The sequence below is a fragment of the Tamandua tetradactyla genome, chromosome 9 (genome assembly GCF_023851605.1).
Source record: "Tamandua tetradactyla isolate mTamTet1 chromosome 9, mTamTet1.pri, whole genome shotgun sequence".
In the NCBI taxonomy this organism is placed as follows: domain Eukaryota; kingdom Metazoa; phylum Chordata; class Mammalia; order Pilosa; family Myrmecophagidae; genus Tamandua; species Tamandua tetradactyla.
In genome coordinates, this window is record NC_135335.1 from 65,722,440 (window position 1) to 65,748,065 (window position 25,626).

Here is a 25,626-nt window from a genome sequence, read left to right on the forward strand (position 1 = left end):
TGTTCTGGGTCTGTGAGCTGAGAGAAAATTAGTTCTTGGGTTTTACAACCCAAAATACTGGGTTACTCTCCCCCACACCCGACAAAAATACAGGCAACTAGGAAAAGAAAACACAAGCAACCAGAACGCTTTGACTGGCAGTTGGCTGGAAACTCCACGAGTCACAAAAGGGCATTTCATCCCCTCCAAGGCATAGGGCCACAGAACTGCTGCTCCTAAGAGCATGTGAGAGACACATGGGCTGAGAAGAGGACTCCAGGAATCTGATCAAGCTAGAGGCATAAAGCTCACAATTCCTGGGCTAATCCCTGCTGGCTCTAGAAAGACTGACCCTGTTAATTCTCAGTTTGGCCCCTGAAGAGTCAGCTCAAGGTAAGGCAAACTAGATCCGATATCCCAATTCCATCACTGGAAAGCCTCCACCATTTCCTGTGCCAACAACCAGCTAGAAGCTTCTGGATTCCTGGAATGTCTGCTAAAAAAAAAAGTCCCATAACACTCAGTTGTGATTTTCAAAAAATTTGGTTACCATAAAAAAAGTTTTATTTTCTGTGAGTTGGCAAGGAACAACAAAACAAGGTTTATCATGCAAAGAACTCCTTAATCTGGGTTGTACAAGAAACAAAATCATCAAAAAAAGTAGGTAAAAAAAAATTATGAATGACTGGTAGATGTCAGTGAAGTTATATCTCAGAAAACCTGGGTCAAGCTGAAAACAATTTTATATTTGTAAAAGGTAATTGTACAAAATGTCTGACCCTTACCAGAGGTTTTATTCAACTAGTTAATATCTCTTGCATTAATAAAAAGTTATTATGATACCATGGGTCAGGTTTCAATTCAATACTAGGAATGAGGCATAAGAGATGCTAGTTTGGTTAGAGTTTGTATAAATTCTGTTCACAGAGTACAGAGCATACGATTAACTTCTATAAAGGAAACAGGTCACGTTTTTACCCTTCCTGGAATACATACACTGAGAATCACATTGTCATGGAACGAACTTTGAACTTTCCAGCTATGAAAATCTATGTGAATGGCGTTCGATTAAAATTGTCTGATTTTTACTGTGGATGATAACATCGGAAATCAGAGCCTGATTTTAATATTATATACTAGCTAAGCATAACACATGTCAACTTCACAAATACCCTCTCGAACTGTTCAGGAAAACTACACCTAAGTGTACAGATATGCCACCAACTTCATGCTAAATCTTGAAGAAATACTGTAAGCTTAGTTTCACAGACAAAAGAAACATTTTCAAAGAGTAAATAACAGTCTGTGAAATAAGGTTGTAGAGAAGAGGGGAAAGGAGATATTCCATTTCATTTAAAAGCTTTGCAATGGCATTATGAATGCTGGCTTGTCCACTGATCCACTTAATTTTTTTGACAGTGAAGTTAATGCCCTCTAAATGAACCAATTAAACCTCCATGGAGGGAAGGCCTGCCTCTTTCTGAGAATAGCACAAAGGGCTGCCATTCTGCAAAAAGGAAAAGCTGACCCTTACTGACTAGCGTGGGAATCTCAGTTGTGCTGGCCAAAGGTTGGGTGGGAGAGGGGGACCCTAATTCAGCCAAGTGAGGGAGAGGTGGGAAGTGGAGACCATAATCCTGCAAAAAGTGCCTCTCGCTCTGCTCCAAGAGCCTTCTGTCACTGTATTTTCTCCTTAAAATAAAGTGTTTTTGAATTTTTCAATGTTAAAAACATAAGTACTGCCCAGTGTCAGAAGCTAAAACCACCATGCACAAAGCACCAAATCACCATGAGAGAAATCCATGGCATACCTTATTTTTATATTTCCAACAAGATGAATGAAGAGCCGAACACAATTACACAATGGAAACTACTGTGAACACAGGAATGAGTCCCTTCTGGTGTGAATTAAGTTGATTTGACAGAGGTATGGGCCAAACAGAAATGTGAAAGGACAAGGATGTCAAAGGGGCACTTGGATTCCGCAAGTCCCACCACGGTAGACTTTTGAGACGTGGAAGGGATATCTGAGATGATTCCATCTTACCTCCTAACTGAGCCGATGTGAAAACTAAAGCCAAGGGAGAAGTCAAGTAGGCAAAATCCCAAGCTACAGGGTCAGGAACAAAAACCAGGACTCCAGCTCCTAATCACTGTACAGGATAGAAATTCTGGAGTGAATGATACCCTTTCTAAAAGAGATTATTTCCCTTATCATGTCTTCTCTGGGGCACAAGAGTAGTGAAACATTGTAACATTGTTTTAAAGCCATATAATAAATAAGGAACTATACTCTCTCTCCAGCCAAACCCAATTATTAGCAAAGGCAGTCCCTTGGTCCTGCTGTACTCACTGGTATTTTTCCCCAATCATTATCAAATACTCAAACAGCTTCTGTATTAAGAGGAATCTCACAGTGGAAATTCTCACGCCTAATTTGGAGGTGCACTCAGAAGGGCTGCCGACTGCACGGGCTCCAGAAAAGGAAGAGGGACAATGCCTTGACCAGCAAAGCTGAATGTCAGCAAATCAAAAAGAGCATGGCATCCAACAGCACACAGCCTTTTTATAGAAGTCCTTGGAAACTACAGTAGCTTGCTTGGTCTAATCCTTCTCCAGCCAGCGTCAGAGATGCGAGCCTCGGTTTCTTCACCTGACGAACAGGAAGCTTAAGACACTTATCCAAGGCAGCCCAGTGCATCTGTGGGCAGGACCCGAATGCAGACCTGAGATGCCAGGTGCCAGATGGGCGCGTGCCTGGAGGGATGCAGCAGGTACCTGCTGCCACGGCATGCTTCCAAGCCCCTTGCTCTGTCTGCCGCTGTACTCATCTACAGCCTTCTGATCTTAATTCTGTTTCCCAAATAGACCTTCTGCTAAACAGAGAACCAACTTGGAGGAACCTGACAAAAATTACGTCGGCCAGGCGATCACGGTCGATACCAACAGTCAGAGGTCATGTTGATAGAATGGACCCTTGATGTGATGATGAGAAAGGACCCCTAGGTTCATGGTCTTCCCCCAAAAAAATTCATGATTCCAGTCGAATCATGAGAAAAATATCAAATTCCACAAAGGGGCTACAATATAGTCAATCAGTCCTCATAAGCTGTCACGGTCATAAAAATCAAGGAAAGCCTGAGAAACTGTCACAGCCAAGAGGAGCCCAAGGACACATGACAATTAAATGAAATGTGATATCCCAGATGGGAGCATGGAGCAGAAAAAGGACACTGGGCAGAAAGTAAGGAAATCTGAATAAGGTATAGACTTTAGGTAATAATTATGCATCAAGACTGGTTCACTGATCGTAGCAAATGTACCACACTAACATATAATGCTGATAATCGGGGAAACTGTGCACATATGCAGGAAGTCCTACGTTCTCAATTTTTCTGTAAATCTAAAACTGTTCTAAAAAATAAAATCTCAACGGGCTAGGGGTGCACAGGTGGTTCAGTGGTAGAACACTCACTTTCCATGTGGGAGACCTGGGTTCGATTCCCAGACCATGCACCCAAAACACTAAACTAAAATAAAATCTATTAAGGAGAGAGAGAGAGAAAGCCAACCGAATCCAATGGATAGTTCAGTTCCTCAGCAAAAATGACTCCACTTCATTTGCCTTTATAAATCTTTCTCTTGGGACTTTAGTTAGCAAGGCCTGGCACCTCTGTAGGAGATAGGTGTGTTCCTGCAAGATGCACAGAGCTGGGAAGCAAATTTTGGACCTATAATAATCCTTTCCCAAGGCCTCTCCCTGTCAAATTACAGGTGCCCAAAATTAATTGATTAAGATGATACGATTTTTTTTTCTATTAGAGAAGTTGCGGGCTTATAGAAAAATCATGCATAAAATACAGGATTCCCATATACCACTCAATTATTAACCCCTTGCAGTGGTGTGGTACATTTGTTACAACTGATGGAAGCACATTTTTGTAACAGTCCATGGTTTAATTTAGGATTCACCATTTGTATTGTGCAGTTCCATGGAATTTTTAAATTATATTTGACACATACAACTTAAAATTCCCCCTTTTAACCAGATTCAAATAATTCAGTGCTATTAATTATGTTCACAAATTTATGCTATCACCTGCATCCCTTACCAAAACATCTCCATCATTCCAAATATAAACCCTGTACATTTGACGCCTTACAGAATGGGTAGTTAAGATGATTTCATTTTAAAAGTTTCCCTGTATGGTTAAAACCTACTATGGATTCGATTCCCAGTGCCTGCCCATGCAATAACAAAAAAAACCTATTATGGAAATGTTTGACTGTAGAAAAAGTTTTAAAGCATTAGTCGTCTGCTAATGAGGCCTGAGAAATGGAATTTTTTTTGTTGTTTGAGAAATGGAATTTTTATTTAAGTCTTAAAGAGCTTTGGAGCACATATAAAATGTATTTCAAACTTTATTTGTTAGGCAAATTAAAATACTGGTAAAGAGGAAATTTAAATGAGTCAATGTACATATTTTATTATGATTGTAAAAATTATATCACATGATTTACAGTATACCTTACATTTGCATTTCCAATTACACAAATTAGCTTTCTTATATGAACACAAACTTTCTGTTATTCATTTTTAAAACAAATCTGAAATTTATGCAATATTTTTTATCTGCTGTATTTATACAATCACTGGGCCAGAAATGCACTTTCTGTTTAACAGCCATGCTTTAAATCCTTAGTTTGCTTTTCATTCTCTTCTTTATTCTACACTTTATTCCTGGCAAAAGACTGGCAGCAAAGAAATTTATTGTGTACAAACGCAACTAAAATAATTACAGAAATTCATACTTATGAATTATGAAATATCTTTATTTCAAAGATATCTTTTATGGATTTCCAGAGTCACACTGCTTAACCCAGACGCAATTTCCAGCTATAATGTTCTCTTACAGTTCTCAATTAAAGTGCTTTTCCTAAAAGATGATAATGTAGAAAAGTTCATGGAATCATGAAAGCAGACAGACAGAAAACCCAAAACACGTTTTCACAAATTCTAAAACACATGGTTATTTTTCTAACTCTCTCAAAAAAGTAATTTAACGTAGACTTATCTTCATCTTTACATTCCCCTAAGGAAATTCCCATAAAATGCAAAGAGAATTTTAAACTATTCGCACATGGCACACAGTTTTGAACACTGGGTTCAAGAACCACTCAAGACAAACGTCCATCAGAGCCCGTGCTGGTTCCCTCCCCAGGCAGGGCTAATCTATCCACGGCCTTGAAAACTACCCGGCAAATGATTTTCCTCCCTATATCTAATATTTCCTTCTCCAGAGTCTCTTGGCAAGTTTGCATTCTATCCAATGATAATTTGGTATCAGAAATGAAGGAGCAAGCAAGCCATAGTAAATTGGTCATAAATTAGTCTCCACACCTGAAATAAACATTATTTCCATGAATAGATCATTTAGAAGTTTCTTGCATAAAGTACCAGCCCCTCTTAGGATATGGAGACTATGGGCTTTCCATAAAGTTTTTTTTTTTTTAATTTAATTTACTTTGTATTATTAAGCCAAAACAATATACAAACATGAACATTCTTAACATACAAACACTCTGTGTATTTTACAAGGTTTTTGATGGAATTTTTTATCCTACTTTTTGAGCATGAATTTCACAATGTATACCTCTGATATAAGTCAAGGACCCCAATCACCTCTTTAAGTAATACAAGGATATTTTAAAGGCAGGATTCAAATAAAGAATAAATCCCAAGGGAAAAAACTCATTTTATGAAAAAATTAATTCTCATACTTCTCATACGCATGATTCATAAAGTAGATTGTGTTTCCCTGATAAGCTGCCCCAGCCCTTTTCTCTTCCATCTGGAAGCAACACCTTTACCTCAGGACAAAGATGGTAAAGAAAGGGGAGCTTGTATTTGTCCTGACTGGGTGAGAAATCAAGAAGTTGGTCAACTTTTACTACAACATTGCACCTAAGAATCTCTCAACCTTTGATTGCCCCCAGCCTTAAGTCCTCTGAACTGACAGCCAGTTTAACCTTTCTGGAATGTTCCAGAAGGTCTGAGACTTCAGCGTTGCCCTGTTCTTCTTCCAACAGACCAGCAATCTGCATGTCCCAAACTGAATTCCAAAAGGAAATCCCAAATGAAAATGTCTCCTTCCCTTCACATCCAAATCACATTAGTGTGGAGATTTGAAAGTGACTCTGACAAATTTATATCGTCTACTACTGTAACAAAATATGAACCATTTCTTACGAGTCACAATTTTACTCTTGTCCTCAAGTCAATTTCTTTTTGTTTTTCTCTATTGGAACATGTTTGTAAATTCCTACAGGATTTAGGTCCCTGTCACTAAAATATTATTTCAGAAATACATCTTGGCTGCTTGATCACCTACCCCCAACCCTACCCTCTGTTAAACACAACATTGAAAGTTCCCTACCTTTCGCTGAGGCTTCTCCACAACTGGGCACCTGCAATAAGAAGAGGTAAAATGTGAAACTAACCAGGGTATTTAAAAAATAACCAAGATATTTTTCTCTTGAAGCATTCTTCAACTTAGAAATATTCCAAGCCACTTAAAGTGGAATGCTTAGATCTTTAAAATCTAGAAACTATAAAATTACAGTATATATTTATGATACCAAGACTATTTCAGCTCCTACTTCACACAAACCTCAGCGCTAGGTCCTACAGGAAGTGGAAACGCTGCCTGGGAGGACTTTAGTGCCAAGTGGTGAAGATAAACTATGCACCCCAATGAATATGAAGCAAGATGGTAGTGCAGGAACTAGGCAAGAGGCACAGCCAAGTGGCATGAGAGTTCACAGAAGAAAGGAATGTGGATGCTCAAGAAAGCACCAATCAGAGAGGTGGCATTTCAGGTGAGCCTTGAAATTGTGCTGACAAAAGGAAAACTAAGACAACTGTTATTTGAAAAAGGAAATTTTTATCTGTTTATTCTTTAGGTGTGTTAAGATTATACCTAAGCTCAAACAAAATAAACACACACACAAAAAAATATATATATACATCTTATTTTCTTTCTGTCTTCATAGGTCTATTTGTTACTATTATACCACCTGCTGTGATGAAATGCAGTATAAAAATAGCCATGAGGCAGTTTCTGCATTTACCATCAAATACTAAAGATTTGTCCCGTATGTTCTTCAGTCTCTCCAATCAAGGATCTGCGTGCTAAAAATTTAGCACCAGGAAAAAGTTTCTCAAAATTGCTTGCATCCTTTTATCAGAAAACCAGCATTGAGCAATTCACCTGGTTTCCCTTTTAGCTTTGGCTGCCAGTGAACATGAGGATAAATTTGTTGCTCAATTAAGTTCTCTGCGCTAAGACTTCTGATCCTTTACTAGACCTCTTTTAGACGGTCTTCTTTCTTATGCTACTTATAAGCTGCTTCAAACTTTTTGGAATTAGATAGCATATCAAAACAAAGCAAATAATTCAAAAGAATCCAAGGAATTATAAGTCCTAGTGAGGTCTCAACTAAAGTGAGAAAGTTGAATAGACTAAATTCTCTCACCTTGTCACGTGACTCTTTCCTGAAAACAGTGGATCCAAGAGTGGAGAAAGCAGATAACAGTTTGGGGTGCTGGTTTGCCTGTTTTTATCATTGAAAGTTGGAAAAAATATGTATGGTTGATGGGTAAGGTAGCAGGAAATTTAGAATGATAGAGACAGCATCATTGCAGCAACTGGCCATAGACCAGGTCGGAGCTGAGTAGGGAGAACAAGTCAGGACAAAGATGGGGCTGAGGGCAGTACAAATGGCAGGAGGCTGAGCAGGAAAAGCATCCAACTGACAGCAAAGAACTGGTTCAACAGGAATGAGAGGCTGGGGAGAGGTGACAGAGGGGTGCACTGAGACTTGACTTTCAAAGACTGTAGGTACTGGAGACACAGAAGATCAAAAGCTAAAGTTAAAGATGACTTCACATAAGACTCCACACAAAATGGTAGAGTGAAAAGTTTTGTCCTCTTATACAAGCTTTGAGAAACAACAAGAGCTGGCAGAAACATCTTTCTCAAAGTTCCAGAAAACAGTTAAAGGACTGCAGTAACAAAACAAGTGCTGAATCAAGAGAAAGTCTATTTAAAAGCATTATGATTTTATGGTACCCTGGCTGGCCCTTCTCCCACCCCTTGCCAACTCAGTGTGGAGCTAGCCCTGCTCTCAGTATGGATCCCTTGTCCTAGTTCTGAAGGGAGCAAAGAAACCCTGATGCACACACTGGGAGCATATATGCCTGGCCCAATCTGTCTGGTTGTGACTTGAGGGACTCACTGTCCCAGACTTTGCCCTGTGTGGAGAAGGTGGCTCCAGAGCTCTCCTACAGAATGCCCTGGGAGAATAGTCAAGTGGCTTCCTAGAACAAGGGATTGCTAGCTGTAGACATACTATACAGTGTCCAGGACCATGAGAAAACTGTCCCTAAGAAGAGGGGACCTCCATAACTATGTAAATGTGGGTGGTGGGGTGGGAGGGGGATTCCTAGGGCCACACACCCATGCCAAGATATGATGCATAGGCAGAACAGATCAGGGAGACCCTATGTTTTGGCCTGGAGCTATTCTCCAAATCACGGTAAGAGTGTAAGCTCTGAGGCAGAGCATTCACATAGGTCAATCTGCAAAGACTAGGAAAGGTGTTTTCTTTTTTTTTTCTTCTTCTTCCTTTTTGTTTTGTTAGCTCCTGGCTTCAAGGAAATTACTGTCATAACACTAGCTGGACAAAAGCTTAAGAAACAGATGCCTCAGAGTCTAAATTCCAGTGATAACACATTAAAATATCAAAATGTCCAAGTTTCATGAAACAATCACAAAACACACAAAGAAAAAAGAAGTAATGCCCAGGCAAAGGAGAAGGTTAAAGCATTAGAAACCTTCAATGAGGAGGATCAGATCTTGGACATTTCAAAGACTTTTTTTAAAAAAATGGTCCTAAATATACACACAGCTAAAGGAAAATATGAACAAAGAACTAAAGGAAAACAATAGAAGAACACAAAGAGAATATCAATAGAGAGATGGGAATTGTGAATAGGAATCAAACAGAGCTGAAGATCAATTAGCAGGAATTAAAAATTCCCTAGAGTGATTCAACAGCAGATCAGAGCTGGAAGAAGAATCAGTGAACTTGAAGATAAGACAACTGAAATCATCCAGTCTGAGGAGCAGAAAGAGGAAAGAATGAAGAAAAGTGAGAAGAGACTGAGGAGCCTGCAAGACAATCAATCATATCACATACACATTGTGGGAAGCCTAGAGCAAGAAGAAAGAGACAGAATATTCAAAGAATTAATGACTGACATAATAACAAAAGACATGAATAAGCACATCTAAAATGTTCAACACACTCCAAACAAAATAAATCCAAGTTGAACCGCACCATGTCAAGTTATACTCAAACTGGCAAGTGCCATAGAGAGAACTTTGAAAGCCACAAGAGAGAAAGAATGTGTCACATACAAGGGAGCCTCAATAATATTAAGCTTTGATTTCTCATCAAACACCATGCAGGCAAGAAGGCAGTGAGAAGACATAAAGTGCTCAAGACAAAAAACTGCCAACGAAGAATTCTGTATCCAGCAAAACTGTCTTTCAAAAATGAGGGAGTCCAACAACTTTTTAAAAAATCTCATCCTAGTAATTTTTATATTTCTTGAACTTGATAACTGCCACTTATATCCTTGTTCATAGGAAACACACATGGAAGCATTGTGTTGAAAGAGTATGATGTGTGCAATCTGCTCTCAGATGATCAGAAAATGGAAGGAAGGAAGGAAGGGGTGGATCTGGGAAGGTATGTATGCGTTCTCTGTATGATATTCGTATTATTTTTGCAACTGTCCTGCAAATTTGAAATTGTTTCCAACTAAAAAGTTAAACAAAAAAATGAGGCCACACCTGTCAGTGACCAAATCCAGGCCACTGGACAGGCCACCAGGGAAGAAGGTAGAATGCCAGAGAACAAAGTGTATGGACATAGAGCAGCAGCATCCCTGCTGGGTCCATTCTCAGCAGTGATCAGGGTGATGGGAACGAGGCAGAGGTGGAGAGTGTAGGTTTCACGGGAGGAAACGCGTAAGAGATACAGGTTGAACTGCTCCCAGGGTGGCTCTGGGGAGCAGTGTGGTGACCTGCTGACTCCTCACCCTCACCACTCAGGGCAGGGGAAGGAGAACTGGCCCAGGTTGAAGAAGACCTTAATTAAAAATATCCAGTGGCAATGAGAAAGAAGGAAAAGGTGGCCAAGGAAAAGTTTAGAGGTGCAGGAGGAGTTTCCCACACACAAAAAAAGTGCCCCACAGCCCAGGAGAAGGGCTTCAGGCAGGGTGTGAGATAAAGGTATGAGAGGAGTCCATCACTGCTAGAGGTTTCTTATAATGATGACTCACAACCCAGTGGGCTCCTCTATGTTTTACAAAGTTTAACTCACAAGATGGCACCCCTGATTTTTTTTTTCTGGCCAACTAGTTCATTCTGAACATCTAAGATAGTATAAAGGATAATAATTGAGGAGGAGGGAGATAATTAAATTCTTAACCATAGAAGTTTACTATCTTTCACCAAAAATGCCATGAGATGTGGACAGTTGAGAGTGAAAAAACTGTCCCTGAGCCTTTATGATTTGGCCGTCCTTGGGCTCTTGCTGCTGTAAGCTGTCTCATGAAAGCACTGATGGTTTTGGCTGAAGCCATGGAGTCATCATAAGTGCATTTGGAGCCAACTTGATGCTGATTTTGTGCCTCCCAGAAAGCAATTCATCACAGCAATTCCCTGGGCTGAAAGTCCTGCAAAGTTAGGGCTCCTGCCAACTATTACAGAGCTCAAATGGGTCTTTGTCCCAAAGGATTTGATTAAAGGAAGCCAAGGGGGCGGGCCGCGGTGGCTCAGCAGGCAAAGTGCTTGCCTGCCATGCCGGAGGACCTCGGTTCGATTCCCGGCCCCAGCCCATGTAAAAAACAAACAAACAAACAAAATACAATAAAACAAGAAAATGTTTAAAGATGTTTCCCTTTCTTCCTTCCTTCCTTCCTTCTCTCTGTCTTTAAAAAAAAAAAAAAAAAAAAAAAAAGGAAGCCAAGGCATGAAGCATTGTCTTCATAATCATAGGAGACTGGAAAAAACTTGGGAAAGAACTACTAGTACTATAAATTAATCCTGTGTGTCTTTTTTTTTTTTCATGGAATAGAAATGTTGTATTCAGAGCAATGTCACTCTGCTGCTGACGCATGGATGCCCCACAGGATGGAGTGTGAGAGCTCACGGAGGCAGAGGCTGGCAGATGAGGAGGACCACTGGGTCCTCAACACCCATATCAGGCTCTGGCCATGAAGGCACTGAGCACACAGCGATGATGAATGAACAAACCCCACGTTGTTTGGAGTATGTCAGGGTTCAATGGTGTGGACAGCTAGCATGCACAAGTCATACCTGCTTTATGCCTGTATTTAATTATCATGCAGTCCCGTGGGGTGAGGATGGCTTTTCCCAACTCACAGAATCAAAAGATTCATAATGTGCAGCGGGCTGAATAAGGGCCCCAAGGATGTCAGGTCCTGATCCCTGGAACCTGTGAATGTGACCCCGTATAGGAAAAGGGTCTTGTAGATGCAATTAAGTTAAGCATCCGAACATGGGAAGTTATTCTGGGTTATTGGGGTGGGTCCCAAATGCAATCACAAGTAGACTCAGAAGAGCAAGGCAGAGGGAGATATGACACAGATGGAAGAGGAGGGCAATGTGCCCACAGAGGCTGAGATTGGAGTGATGTGGCTCCAAGCCAAGGAATGCCAGCAGCCACCAGACGCTGGAAGAGGCCAGGAACAGCTCCTCCTCTAGAGCCAGAGAGTGTGAGTCTATTTCCCAAGGCCCAGTTTTTTGGGGGTTTTTTTTCCCCTCTTTTTTTACATGGGCAGGCACCGGGAATCGAACCCGGGTCCTTGGGCACGGCAGGCAAGCGTTCCTGCCTGCTGAGCCACCGTGGCCCGCCCCCCAAGGCCCAGTTTTATACTGTGGGATGTAATAAATATTTAATGATTATCTTCACTGCAGCCTACCTAAATATCAGAATGGTATTTAAAGTAAAAGTACTTAGTATAAGAAGAAAAATCAGAACACACAAACATTTGCCTAGGAACAGCAATTAAGACTAAGGCTGACATCAGTTAAATAATTACATTGATAATGGCAAAGTCAATGCCCACTGTTTTATTCCTTTTCAAAGGACTAATTGGTTAATATACCTATACAAAGATCAGACATTGAGGATCTAGAAAATTAAATATTTAGCATACAAAGAAAATGTGGGTTTTCTTACCTCTTGTTCTAGACAAAATCATATCCTTTATTATTTGCATAATAACACGCCCAAGCATTATGACCGATATCAGGTGATACACTCTCCATGGAGTCAATGCAAGGAACCTGGAAAAGCAAGACCAGACAAACCATTATTTCAATTTGGGGATTTTTAATCTTTTCTTTTTTTATTAGGTTTTGCTTCCTGCCATAAAAACAAAAAATGCATTCAATGGTTACTTTTTCTTTTGGTTCTGCTCAAAAATTGTCCCAAGGTGACCGAATGAAAGTTGTATGACAGCATCAAAGTCAGCAGAATAAAAACGCTTGACCCACATGTGCTTTTGTGCTGGGCTTTCTGTTTCATACTCTAATTTGAGCAAAGGATTTGCTATCTTGGGTATGGCCCAAATATCACTAGCAGTGCTGAGTTTCTCCATTAGCAGATGGAGAATGGAACTGATGTGAAGCAGAATTATGATGTGGCTAAAGAGGCAGAGCTGCAGGGGTTTCTAGTCCACATAGAGGGTTCCCAGTAGATCCCCTTTACTTGCAGTCCTGTATTTTTTTTTCAATGTCACATTCATTTCCCTGATTCCACCCTCTCCAATCCCATTTCTTAAAAATAGCAGCTATTAATGATACTGTTTGCTAACTTTTCTTTTTAAGATCACTACCTTTTTGTCCACCTGACCCCCTCCTCTCCGGAGGGAAACGAATAAAAAAAATTCTTTAGCATGAACAGCACACAAACCCTGCAGTGTTTTTTGGTTTGGCATGGAGTACCAAAGAAATGACAGTGAGCTTTGAGTCTTCATCTGCGACTAAAGGTTGAAACCCCTGTTTGACTCAAATTAATGGCCAAGCTTCCAATTCATATTAATCATTAACTCACTGAAAAATTAACACATGTAAGTCATTTGATACTAGTTATGAGGTGCTGGAGGGTACAGAGAGAAGTAAAGAGCACATGACCATGGTCCTCAAGGCACTTAGTTTCTCATCAGAGAGTCAAACACCAGGTCAAGCTAACAAAGTCCAGGGCCACGACTCTTATGTGTAGTAACAGTATGAGCAGAATGCAAATAGAAGCACAGAGGAAGAAGGGATGATTAACTCCAAGTCAGGGAAAGCATTTATAGAAGACATAGTCTATGAGGATGGGTGCAATTCAGAAGAAAACAGAGAGTGTTCAATTGGAAGGCACACGAACAGAAAATCAGAGTCAGAAAAAAGTGAGGTTTACTAGGGTGGCCCCAGCAGGAGGAAAGAGATAAATAAAGAAGAGAGTTGGGAGACTGGCAAAGAAAGAAGAGATTGAGCAGACAGGCTGGGGGACAGATCGTGGCAGGCCTCAAATGATACATATGCCAGTAGGTGTCTATGCTATGGGCAACAGAGAGAAAGCCAAAGGTATAGAGCAAGAAAATGATATGGAAAGCAATTTAGGAAGATACTCTAGGGGGCAGCAGAAAGGATGAGGCGAGGAAAGGAGGTGGCATGAAGTCAAGGACACCTAGTAGAAGGTCACATAATAAGTTTGGTGAAAAATGGCTCAACATGAGATGCTTGGTGAAGCTGTGGCTAAAGCCCTCTACTGAAAGTGGGCAACCCAAATTCTAGTTCTGCTTCTGTTAGATATATGCATGACCTGGACCAGTAAAACGAGGGGACAGACCAGTAACATGAGGGGAAAGACTAGTGTTTTTTTGGCCACTTTCATTGAGATTAATTTCCATATAGTAAAATTTATTCTTTTGAGTTTTACAGTTCTATGAGTTTTGATCACCCATATACAACTGTGTCCCACCACAATCAAGAAATAGAATATTGCCGGGTCAAGATGGAGGCTTAACAACGTGCACATTTTAGTTCGTCCTCTGGAACAACTACTGAATAACCAGAAACAGTACAGAACAGCTCCCGGAGCCACGATAGTGACCGGACACACAGCGTACCCCAGTCTGGACCAGCTGAACCGGCTGCGAGCACCCCCAGAACCATGAGTTCCCAAAGCTGTGGGGGCCACCACCCCTCCCCCACAGGCCGCTTCCCAGAGGGGAAAGGAAAGGACTTTACCAGCAGCAGGGACTGGGCACAATCAAATGCCAATTGTGGAAGTAATTAACAAATTCAGACTACTAAAAATAGGCTCCCAGCTTAGGTGAACCTGACCAAAGTGGAGGTTGCTCATTTTTGCCCCAGAGCCAAGGGGGCAGGACTGGCAGAAAAAGGGGGGAAAAAAAGAAGGAAACAGAGGTTTTCGTGGCTGTGTATCTACAAAGGCTTGACTGCCTCTGGATACAGCGGCAGGACTTTTCAGGCTGCAACTGCCCCAGGCATAGGCAGAAGTGAGCTCTTTTGGGGGTTTATCTAGAGCTTGTGCCTTCCCCAGGGGAGGGGTGAAGCCCCACCCAGGTGGAATCCCTCCATCAAGGAATTCAGACACCAGGGCTTGGTAATTTGAAGCCATTAAAACCAGCCTACAACCTCTCCTCTGTCTCCACTATGCCCCCAGCAGGGAGAGTCTGCCAAAGTTAAAGGTACCGCATCATCTTATGCTGGTGGGACCTGCAGTCAGACAAGTCTCACACACAGGGCAGGATAAGGAAAACAGAGTCCAGAGACTTCACAGGAAAGTCATTCAACCTGCTGGGTCTTACCCTCAGGGAAAACCGATGCAGGTGACTCTTTCCTCCTGATAGGAGGCAAGTTTGGTCTGGGAAAATCTGGCTGGGGTCTAAAATATCTAAGTAGACCCTCCTAAGTGTGTGGGGGGGAAAGGTACCACACAAGCAGGGCAAGAAACAAGAAAACAAGAACTGAAAAATTCTCCTCTGTTAAACAAAACTTAAGCTAAAGGTCCAGATAAAGCTGAACGGAATGTCAAAGAACAGAGAGACAACAAATTCATCCAGCAAGAAAACCCTAGATAAAAGAAGTGAAAGCAATCTCCAGAATAAACTACTTAAGGTAATTAAATGCCTAGACGCCAGCAAAAAATAACAAATCACACTAGGAAAATTGAAGATATGGCCCAGTCAAAGGAACAAACCAACAATTCAAATGACATACAGGAGCTGAAACAATTAATTCAGAATATACGAACAGACATGGAAAACCTCATCAAAAACCAAATCAATGAATTGAGAAAGGATATAAAGAAGGCAAGGAAAGAACAAAAAAGAAACTGAAAGTCTGAAAAAACAAATCACAGAACTTATGGGAATGAAAGACACAGTAGAAGAGATGAAAAAAACAATGGAAACCTACAATGGTAGATTTCGAGAGACAGAACATAGGATTTCTAAACTGGAAGATGGAACATCTGAAATCCGACAAGAAACAGAAACTACAGGGAAAAAATGGAAAAATATGAGCAGGGACTCAGGGAATTGAATGACAATATGAAGCACACGAATATACGTGTTGTGGGTGTCCCAGAAGGAGAAGAGAAGGGAAAAGGAGGAGAAAAACTAATGGAGGAAATTATCACTGAAAATTTCCCAACTCTTATGAAAGACTTAAAATTACAGATCCAAGAAGTGCAGCGTACCCCAAAGAGAATAGATCCAAATAGACAAACTCTAAGACATTTAATAATCAGAATGTCAGAGGTCAAAAAAAAGAGAGGTTCTTGAAAGCAGTAAGAGAAAAGCAATCCATCACATACAAGGGAAGCCCAATAAGACTATGCGCAGATCTCTCAGCAGAAACCATGGAGGCGAGAAGACAGTGGGATAATATACTTAAATTATTAAAAGAGAAAAACTGCCAACCAAGAATTCTATATCCAGCAAAATTGTCCTTCGAAAATGAGGGAGAAATTAAAACATTTTCAGACAAAAAATCACTGAGAGAATTTGTCACCAAGAGATCAGCTCTGCAAGAAATACTAAAGGGAACACTAGAGACAGATACAAAGACAGAAGAGAGAGGTGTGGAGAAGAGTGTAGAAAGGAAGACTATGAGTAAAGCTAAAAAGAAGGAAAATTATATTTGACATATAAAATCCAGAAGGCAAAATAGTAGAAGAAAGTACTACCCATGCAGTAATAACACTGAATGTTAATGAATTAAACTCTCCAATCAAAAGACATAGTCTGGCAGAATGCATTAGGGAACAGAACCCATCTATATGCTGTCTCTACTCAAAGGACACGAGGCCAAGGACACAAACAGACATCTACACACCAATGTTTATAGCAGCATTATTAACAATTACCAAGAGATGGAAACAGCCAAAATGTCCATCAACAGAGAGTTGACTAAACAAACTGTGACATTTATAGAAGATGGAATATTATGCAGCTGTAAGACAGAATAAAGTTATGAAGTATATAACAGCATGAATGGACCTTAAGGACATTATGCTGAGTGTGATTAGCCAGAAACAAAAGGACAAACACTGTATGGTCTCACTGATATGAACTGACATTAGTGAATAAACTTGGAATACTTCCTTGGTAACAGAGACCATCAGGAGATAGAAATAGGGTGAGATATTGGGTAATTGGAGCTGAAAGGATACAGATTGTGCAACAGGACTGAATATAAAAACTCAGAAATGGACAGCACAATATTACCTAACTATAATACGATTATGTTAAAACACTGAATGAAGCTGCATATGAGAATGATAGAGGGAGGAGGGCTGGGGCATAAATAAAATCACAAAGAAAGATAGACGATAAAGATTGAGATGGTGTAATCTAGGAATGCCTAGAGTGTATAATGATAGTGATTAAATGTACAAATTTAAAAAATGTTTTTACATGAGGGAGAACAAAAGAATGTCATTACTGCAGTGTGCTGAAAATAGATGGTACTTAATATTTTTAAATTTCAACTAATGTGTGAGACTAAAGCAAAAAATGTTTATTTGGTACAAATCTGTACTTTGACTAGTGCATCTCCTAATATAACTTATGTAGATAGTTGATTGAACACCTTAAGTACATGGAACTTTGTATAGGACATGAGATTTTGTTGGTTTGTCCAGGTGATGCCCTGATGAATCCCAGAGTGATTTGATCAGTGAGTGCAAAAGTATTTGCAAAGTCCCCTTCGGGGAATGGTGGGAACGGGGGAAAACTCTACTTCCCCAAGTTGAATTCTTGATATTCTCACAAGCAGTGTGGACAACCAAAGCTATAGGATGAGCCCCCAGGCTTGGGGTTTCTTCATATGAAACTTAACCCCACAAGGGATAGGTCAAGCCCACTTAAAATTAGGCCTAAGAGTCACCCCCAAGAGAACCTCTTTTGTTGTTCAGATGTGGCCTCTCTCTCCAGCCAACACAGCAAGCAGACTCACCACCTCCCCCTGTCTACATGGGACATGATTACAAGGGGTGTGGATCTTCCTGGAAGCATGGGACAGAAACCCCAAAATGAGCTGAGACCCAGCATCAAGGGATTGAGAAAACCTTCTCGACCAAAAGGGGGAAGAGGGAAATGAGACAAAGTGTCAACGGCTGAGAGATTCCAAACAGAGTCGAGAGGTTATCCTGGAGGTTATTCTTATGCATTAAGTAGATATCACCTTGTTATCCAAGATGTAATGGAGAGGCTGGAGGGAACTGCCTGAAAATGTAGAGCTGAGTTCCAGTAGCCATGTTTCTTGATGATGATTGTATAATGATACAGCTTTCACAATGTGACTGTGTGATTATGAAAACCTTGTGTCTGATGCTCCTTTTATCTACCTTGTCAACAGATGAGAGGAACATATGGAATAAAAATAAATAATAGGGGGAACAAATGTTAAAATAGATTTAGTTTGAAATGCTAGTGATCAGTGAAAGGGATCAGTAAGGGGTATGGTCTGTAAAATTTTTTTTTTCTGTTTGTTATATTTTTCTGTTGTCTTTTAATTTCTTTTTCTGAATTGATGCTAATGTTCTGGGAAATGATCATGATGATGAATATGCAACTATGTGATGATATTGTGAATTGCTGAGTGTTATGTGTTGGGAATGTTTGTTTCTTATAATTTTTATTAATTAATAAAATTAAAAAAAAAAGAAACAAGAAATAGAATATTTTCATTATCCCCAAAAGTTTCCTCATTTTCTTCTATAGTCAACTCTTTCCCCTCACCTCCAGCTTCTGGTAACCACTCATCTGATTTCTATCCTTACAGCTTTCCCTTTTCCAGAATGTCGTAAAATAGAATAGTATATGACATAGCCTTTCGCATTTGGCTTCTTTCACTTAGATAATACTTTTGAGATTCATCCACATTGTTACATATATCAGTCGCTTGTTGCATTTGACTACATTTGTATTCCATTGTATGGAAGGTTTAGTACTTATTTATCCATTCACTAGTTGATGAACTTTTTGGGGATGATTACAAACAGGTGTTTTATTTTTGCTGTAGACAGAGGTCTGCAACTGCCACCCGGTTGGCTGTCCTGGAAGTCTTGTTACAATAGAGATTTCCAGGGCCAGGACCCTGCACCCCCCAGGTCCTCTGAAACAGGTGATCTAATTACTGGCATTTGCATTCAGTAAATATTTATATATGGATGACCTACATTGGACCAGGCACTGTGCTACAAAAAACGGGAATAAAATGGACACCAAGAAGCACAGGGTGAAGGAATTAGGCACGTAAGATAACCCACACTGGCTCTTGTGTTGGGGAGCTCCAAGACCAGCCCCCAAGTTCCAAGATCCACTAGGAGAACCCACAAGCCCCAGCACAGTGTCATACCTTTGGCTAAGATTCACCGCAGTAAAAGAACATAAAGAATGACAAGCACTTCTTTCCTTCAGCCAGGTGTTGTGACCTGTGAAATGCTATCTACTGGGGAAGCTCACTGAAGACTCAGTGCCAGGGCTATTTTTGGGGGCTGATGGGATGGCACCCTCTGCCTTGTGCCTTGTGCCTCCTTGTGTACCCAGGAGGAAGGTAGGTGTTCAGCAGAAACCATGCCATTGGCACAAACAATTCAGGCACAGTGAGAGCGGTGGCAACCCTCTAGAAATCCAAATTCCCAAATGCCAGCCAAGGGCCCACCTTGCAAGCAGAACTTTCTAAAGGTGACAGTCTTGGGCCTTCTTTTCTGCACACCTACCATCCATTTCTTCAGTAATAATACTGTGTCCTTCCACTAAGGGACCAACACTTGCTGAATTCTTAGTCTTTTATTTAATTGGTGGTATTTTTTGCATTTGTTTCGATTTTGGCCTATCTCTTCACTATCAGGTCATGATTAATTCTTGCTATTGTCCATGCGCCTTCCCCTACCAGCTTCTCCCACTTCACATTAAAATTGCTGACAGTGACCCACTGTAAGAAATATTTTTGCATCGAGAAACATATAAATGCAACCACAGTTTTAAAAAATAATACTTATTCTTACAACTTGCAATGTCTTTGGATTTGATCCACTCGGTTCTATTATATTTTCTAATGCTAGCTGTGACTCACTACACTAGCTCAGGACCCACAAGTGAGTTGTGGCCCACAGTTTGACTTGTGCGGCACCTCAGGAGGCTGGGGTTCTGCAGATTTTAGATGGGTGCATTCCAGTAGAGTGGCCTTCATAGAAACCATGACTCCAGAGTCAGGCAAAACCCCAGCAGCCACCGAAAATTCCCTCAAGCTTAAAGACCCTTCCAGCTAGCCTGGAAGATATTTATGTATCTCTAAAACCCAAAGAAATACAAAACCAGCCAAAGAAATGAAGAACATTAGTTATTCTCTTAGTATGGAAGTTATAAAATTCCAGGATTAGAAAAATCAGGTCATGACAGGGCTTTGACCCAGAGACCTGGCTGCCAAAAGACCCCAATTGTAAGGCATAGCCACAGCAACTCCAAAGGGCTCAAGACATCCCCTCTACATCCCAGGCAAGGATCAAGTGGCTAGCAAACTAGAACAGTCCTCAAGGTCCATCCATGTTGTTACATACTTCATAATTTTATTCTGTCTTATAGCTGCATAATATTCCATTGTATGTATGTACCACAGCTTGTTTAGCCACTCGTCTGTTGATGGACATTTTGTTTCTATTTCTTGGCAAGTGTAAATAATGCTGCTGTAAGCATTGGTGTGCAAATGTCTGTTTGTGTCCTTGCCCTCATGTCCTCTGAGTATATACCTAGGAATGGTATTTCCGGATCATATGGCAATTCTATACTTAGCTTCCTGAGGAAACGCCAAACTGTCTTCCACAGCAGTTGTACCATTTTACATTCCTACCAACAGTGGATAAGTGTGCCCCTTTCTTCACATTCTCTCCAGCACCTGTCATTTTCTGTTTTATTAATAATGGCCACTCTAGTGGGTGTGAGATGATATCTCATTGTGGTTTTGATTTGCATTCTCCTAACAGCTAGGGAAATTGGGCATCTTTTCACATGCCTTTTGGCCATCTATATTTCCTCTTCTAAGAAATGTCTGTTCAAGTCTTTTGTCCATTTTGTAATTGGGTTGTTTGTCTTTTTGTTGTTGGGTTGAACAATCTCTTTATATATTCTGGATATTAGACCTTTATCTGATATATCATTTCCAAATATTGTCTCCCATTGTGTAGGCTATCTTTTTACTTTCTGACAAAGTTCTTTGATGCACAAAAGTGTTTAATTTTGAGAAGTTCCCATTTATTTATTTATTTCTTCAATGCTCGTGCTTTGGGTGTAAGATCTAGGAAACCATCTCCTATTATAAGATTTATAAGATATTTCCCTACATTTTCTTCTAAAAGTTTTATGGTTTTAGATCTAATGTTTAGGTCTTTGACCCATTTTGAGTTAATTTTTTGTATAGGGTGTGAGATATGGATCCTCTTTCATTTTTTTGGATGTGAAGATCCAGTTCTCTAGGTACCATTTATTGAAGAGACTGTTCTGTCCCAGGTGAGTTGGCTTGACTGCCTTATCAAAGATCAATTGTCCATAGATGAGAGGGTCTATATCTGAACACTCTTTTCAGTTTCATTGGTCAGTATATCTATCTTTATGCCAGTACCATGCTGTTTTGACCACTGTAACTTCGTAATATGCCTAAAAGTCAGGTAGTGTGAGACCTCCGACTTCATTTTTCTTTCTCAGGATATTTTTAGTTATTCAGGGCACTCTGCCCTTCCAGATAAATTTGGTTATTGGTTTTTCAATTTCTGAAAAATAAGTTTTTGGAATTTTAATTGATATTCCATTGACTCTATAAATCAATTTAGCTACCTATTAATTTGTCAGGCATTACACAGTGATGATACCTATCATTCTGTGTCATGTATTAGCTGGACTATATCTATAAAGAGAATGTCCCTCCATCAAGGAGAGATTTCCCAAGAGATGTATCCCACAGAAAAGGCAGTGTCAATGCTTGAATCTTCCCCTTTATCAGTTTTCCGGTTAACAAGGCAGTTCCCTAGTATCCTCTAAAGGTGGCCAATAAGTTAGTTTTCTTTATTCCTTCTTATTTTTTTTAATGTTATTGTGAACTAGAGTTTGAATATATTTGATAATTTACATTCCACTGCAGCTGTCATCCATACTGATCCTCAAGTCATCCCATCTTGGTTGATGTGAACATACTCATGTTGCCTCCTGAGCCTCTTTGGCACAACCTCAGTAATCTTTGATAATGAAATACTTTAAAGGAACACAAGAAGTATAAAATTTATAAATGCAGTTTAAAATGCTTAAAGGAGTATAACTAAATCTGTAAATAAAAACAATCACTCACTAAAGAGTCCCTTAAAATGGTTTTTAAAATTTGCTAGACTTACAAATAAAATGCTAAGTTTTGGCAGCTAAAATTAGAAGCTTAAAGGGAAATAAGGGCTTCCTTGAGTAGAGTTGTAACTCCACTAAATCAAAATTTAATTTTAAAAAAAGGAGTTGAACAGTCCCGAAATGATTAAACATAGAGTTACCATATGACCCAGCAATTCCACTCCTAGGTATAAATGCAAGAGAAAAGAAAACATATGTCCACACAAAATCTTGTAGACATTTATGACAGCAATATTCATAGTAAACAAAAGGTGGAAAGAATCCAAATGTCCAACAATGGATAAATGGCTTAAAAAGTGTGGGATAACCATACAATGGGATATTACTTCACCATATAAAGAAATAAAGTACTGATATATACTATAACATGGATGAATCTTGACAATATTATGCTAAGGGAAAGAATCAAGGGACAAAATTCCATATACAGTACTATATGATTCCATTCATACGAAGGTCCACAATGAGGAAATCTATAGGGACAGAAAGTAGATTGAGGATTGCTTAGGGCTGGAGTGTCAGGGGAGGGGAAGGTAGGGAATGATGGCTAATGGGCATGGGATTTCTTTTTGAGGTGATGAAAATGTCCTGAAATTGACTTTGGTGAAGCCTACGCAGCCCTGTGACTATATGAAAAAACAGTGAACTGTACATTTTAAATGAGTGAATTGCAGAGTATGTGAATTATATCTCAGTAAAGCTTTTTTCTTTTAAAGTAGTTGAATAAAGTCATTTTGACCAATCGTTTCTTACGTGAAAGCTGTATTATACGACCATCAAACTGTCCTATCTATTGGACGTTGGTGGTCTATAGCCCCACTTGAAGAAAGATTGTTGAATAATCACCAGAAGTCATCTAATTTAAACTTCCATCTGACCAGTGAATGTCCTCTGTTAGCATCATCAGCTTCTACATAAACACATATCAGGAAACTCAACATTTCTGGTAGCATCCAATTTCCTGCAGTATCCTACTATTCTTGGAGAACAAGAGATTCTGTTTGCATTCCATTAACTAACACTTGTTGATTGTCATACCAGCTAGCTGCTGAGAATAAATACAGAGGACTAAGTCCCAGTAGATCCCAGAGAAGCCAGGAAAGCAGACAGTTAAACAACTACATATAACCTAAATACATTTCAAAATACTGTGGGAGCAGAGAAGAGAGAACCATAAGTGCAGAAGGGAGTTGAAGAAGTCTTTTGCAAGAAAGTGACTAAGCTTTGACTTGCCAGAGAAGTCAGACTTGACTTGGTGCATTCCAGAAAGGGAAACACTATAAGCAAAGGGCACCACAAGAGTGCAATGAGGACAGAACATAAGAGAAAATCTGCCCTAAATTTCTGCCTCCCTCCTCCCAGTGGCACTATAGCCTTGCCCTCCAGAATGCTCAGTAGATACACAGCTGATATTTAGTGAGTGCAGGAACTTTTCTAAGAGATTTACATGTCATCACTCATTTATTCCTTTCAATAATCCCTTGAGGAAAGTACTAGCATTATCCCCATTTTACAGATGAACAAAGAGAAGTTAAGAAACTTCCCTGGGGCCCAAGATGGTGGGATGGGATCAGAATCTCTGACCACTTTGCTAAATGCCTCTCAGATAAAAATGTCTGCCTCTCCGACAGCCTGTTACCATATGAAAACTGTTGGGAAGACTTTACCAATTCCTGAGGATGTGTCTGCTTGGGGTGTAGTGAAACTGACTGAGGGGGGTCCTAGAGCACCCCTCAAAGACACCAGCACTTACCTCCCGAGTTGCAAAAACTGAGGTATTTGGAGAGCCTGATGCATATATTGAGTTGCCAGGGCTGCAGAAAACAGGGAGCGGTTTCCAACACGGATCCTGAATCAAAAGGTCCACATAGAGATGCCCCATGTGGCATGTCGATGGCAGCTGCTTTGCTTCTCACCTGGACAATTTCATGAGACAGACTTCCTGGGAGCCACCACAAAGACCTGTGTATCCAGGTTTGCAGTCGAAAGTTCTCCCCAAGCAACGCTGGGTGAGCAGCTAGTGGAGAAGCAAAACGAGGCTGAGTGCACGGGAGGCCTATGTTCACATCTCCTTCCAAGCACTGTCTTCTTCAACTGGTTCCTGGTTCCTTCAGCTCTTCCTCAAGCATCTCCCCATCATCTGGCCAGACTCCAAGTGGTGATTCTTTTCATACCAAATGTCCCCATTGGGTATCTTATCTGCCCAGAGTAGGGAGACTAGGAGGGATCTTAAGTCCTTTTGTTCCAGACTCCATAGCTCTATTAATACAGCATTTTTTACAGCTCTATCTGTAGGCTGTTTCATGCTGAATTTACAGGCAGTTAAAATCCCTAAGGAGGCGGTTCAGTGGTAGAATGCTCACCTTACATGTGGGAGACCCGGCTTCGATTCCCAGACCATGTACCACCCCTCCTCCCCCCCACAAAAAACCCTAAGTAGTGATAAAAACATCTGGAAATGTTGGTGATGGTTGCACAACAATTTGAAGGCCCTTAGAAAAATGGCTAAAATGGCAAATTCTGTGTCGTCTATATTTTACCACAATAAACTTTTTTTTTAATCCTAGGGATTTTATTTTTCAATGCAACTTCTTGGACCTCAACATGTTCTATTAAATTTCTTTTCATTTGCCACCACCCATCATTCAAACCTACAGACATGAATGGCAGCAGCAATCATTTCTGTTTTCTTGTCCAGCTTCCTGGTACCCGCAATTTGATATTTGCATGTCATTGGTCCTCTTTCACATTGTCAATCAGAGATATTGCTCAGTACTGGAGTCCTGTCACTCCCCATTAAAGACTTGCTCTCAGAGTGACCTAGCTTTATTAATGATAGTCTGACACTATATTTTTATCCCCTGTTAGCCCATCATAGCTACAAAGATATAAGAGGTTTTCTTAAGCACCTTGCTGAAATCAACGGCATTTGTATGGTCTAAATGTCTGTATGTGTTCATCTGCTTGATTGACATTGAGATTTTACCTTGAGGTATGCAACACTTCTCAGGAGAAGAACTCAAAACACTTAGAAACTGCCAGAGAGTCTCATGGGACACGGCCTGATCCCCAGCCCCAAGGTGAGCTTGCTGACCTGCTTATACACAAAATTCATCAAAATATGGAATAGTCACCTTACCCAGGGAGGAATTTTCAAAAAAAGATGGTCACCCAGGTCTACAGAGGACACCTGAATGTTGTAGAACACTTTTTATAAGAAGGATCATGGTTAAAATGCAGTATTCCCAATAGAGCATGAGCAGCTGAGTGATGAAGTTCAGACTATGAAGGGGAGGGTCCGTGACTCCCAGTCCACCACTACCACCACAGGGCCATATATATATATTCTTCAAGGTTCAGTGCAAAATGAAAATGCAGGGCCTGGCCAGGGGAAGAAAATCCTGTATCCCCTTTCTACTGATATGATGCCCCAAGCAGACAAAGAAAGATTCCCAAGTATTTGCAACCTGTACTCCAGGGCTTGCTCAGTACCTGGCTCAGGGGTGGGCGAGAGACCGGCACCTCACCCCCACCCCCAGTCAAATCTCCAGCCTTCCACACCATGGCTCTGCAGCTGC

General features: G+C 40.4%; 1 protein-coding gene across 3 annotated transcripts in view; it reads right to left on the bottom strand.

The window, feature by feature from the left end:
• The window catches only part of RETREG1 (reticulophagy regulator 1), a 156,625-nt gene that overhangs the window by 93,711 nt on the left and 37,288 nt on the right, over positions 1 to 25,626 (bottom strand). For all 3 annotated transcript variants that reach the window (XM_077116880.1, XM_077116881.1, XM_077116882.1), the window contains exons 2-3: positions 12,316 to 12,422; positions 6,417 to 6,447 (exon numbers count right to left, since the gene is read on the bottom strand). In XM_077116880.1, coding sequence (XP_076972995.1) covers positions 6,417 to 6,447; positions 12,316 to 12,422 — 138 coding nt within the window. The remainder of the gene's footprint in view (positions 1 to 6,416; positions 6,448 to 12,315; positions 12,423 to 25,626) is intronic.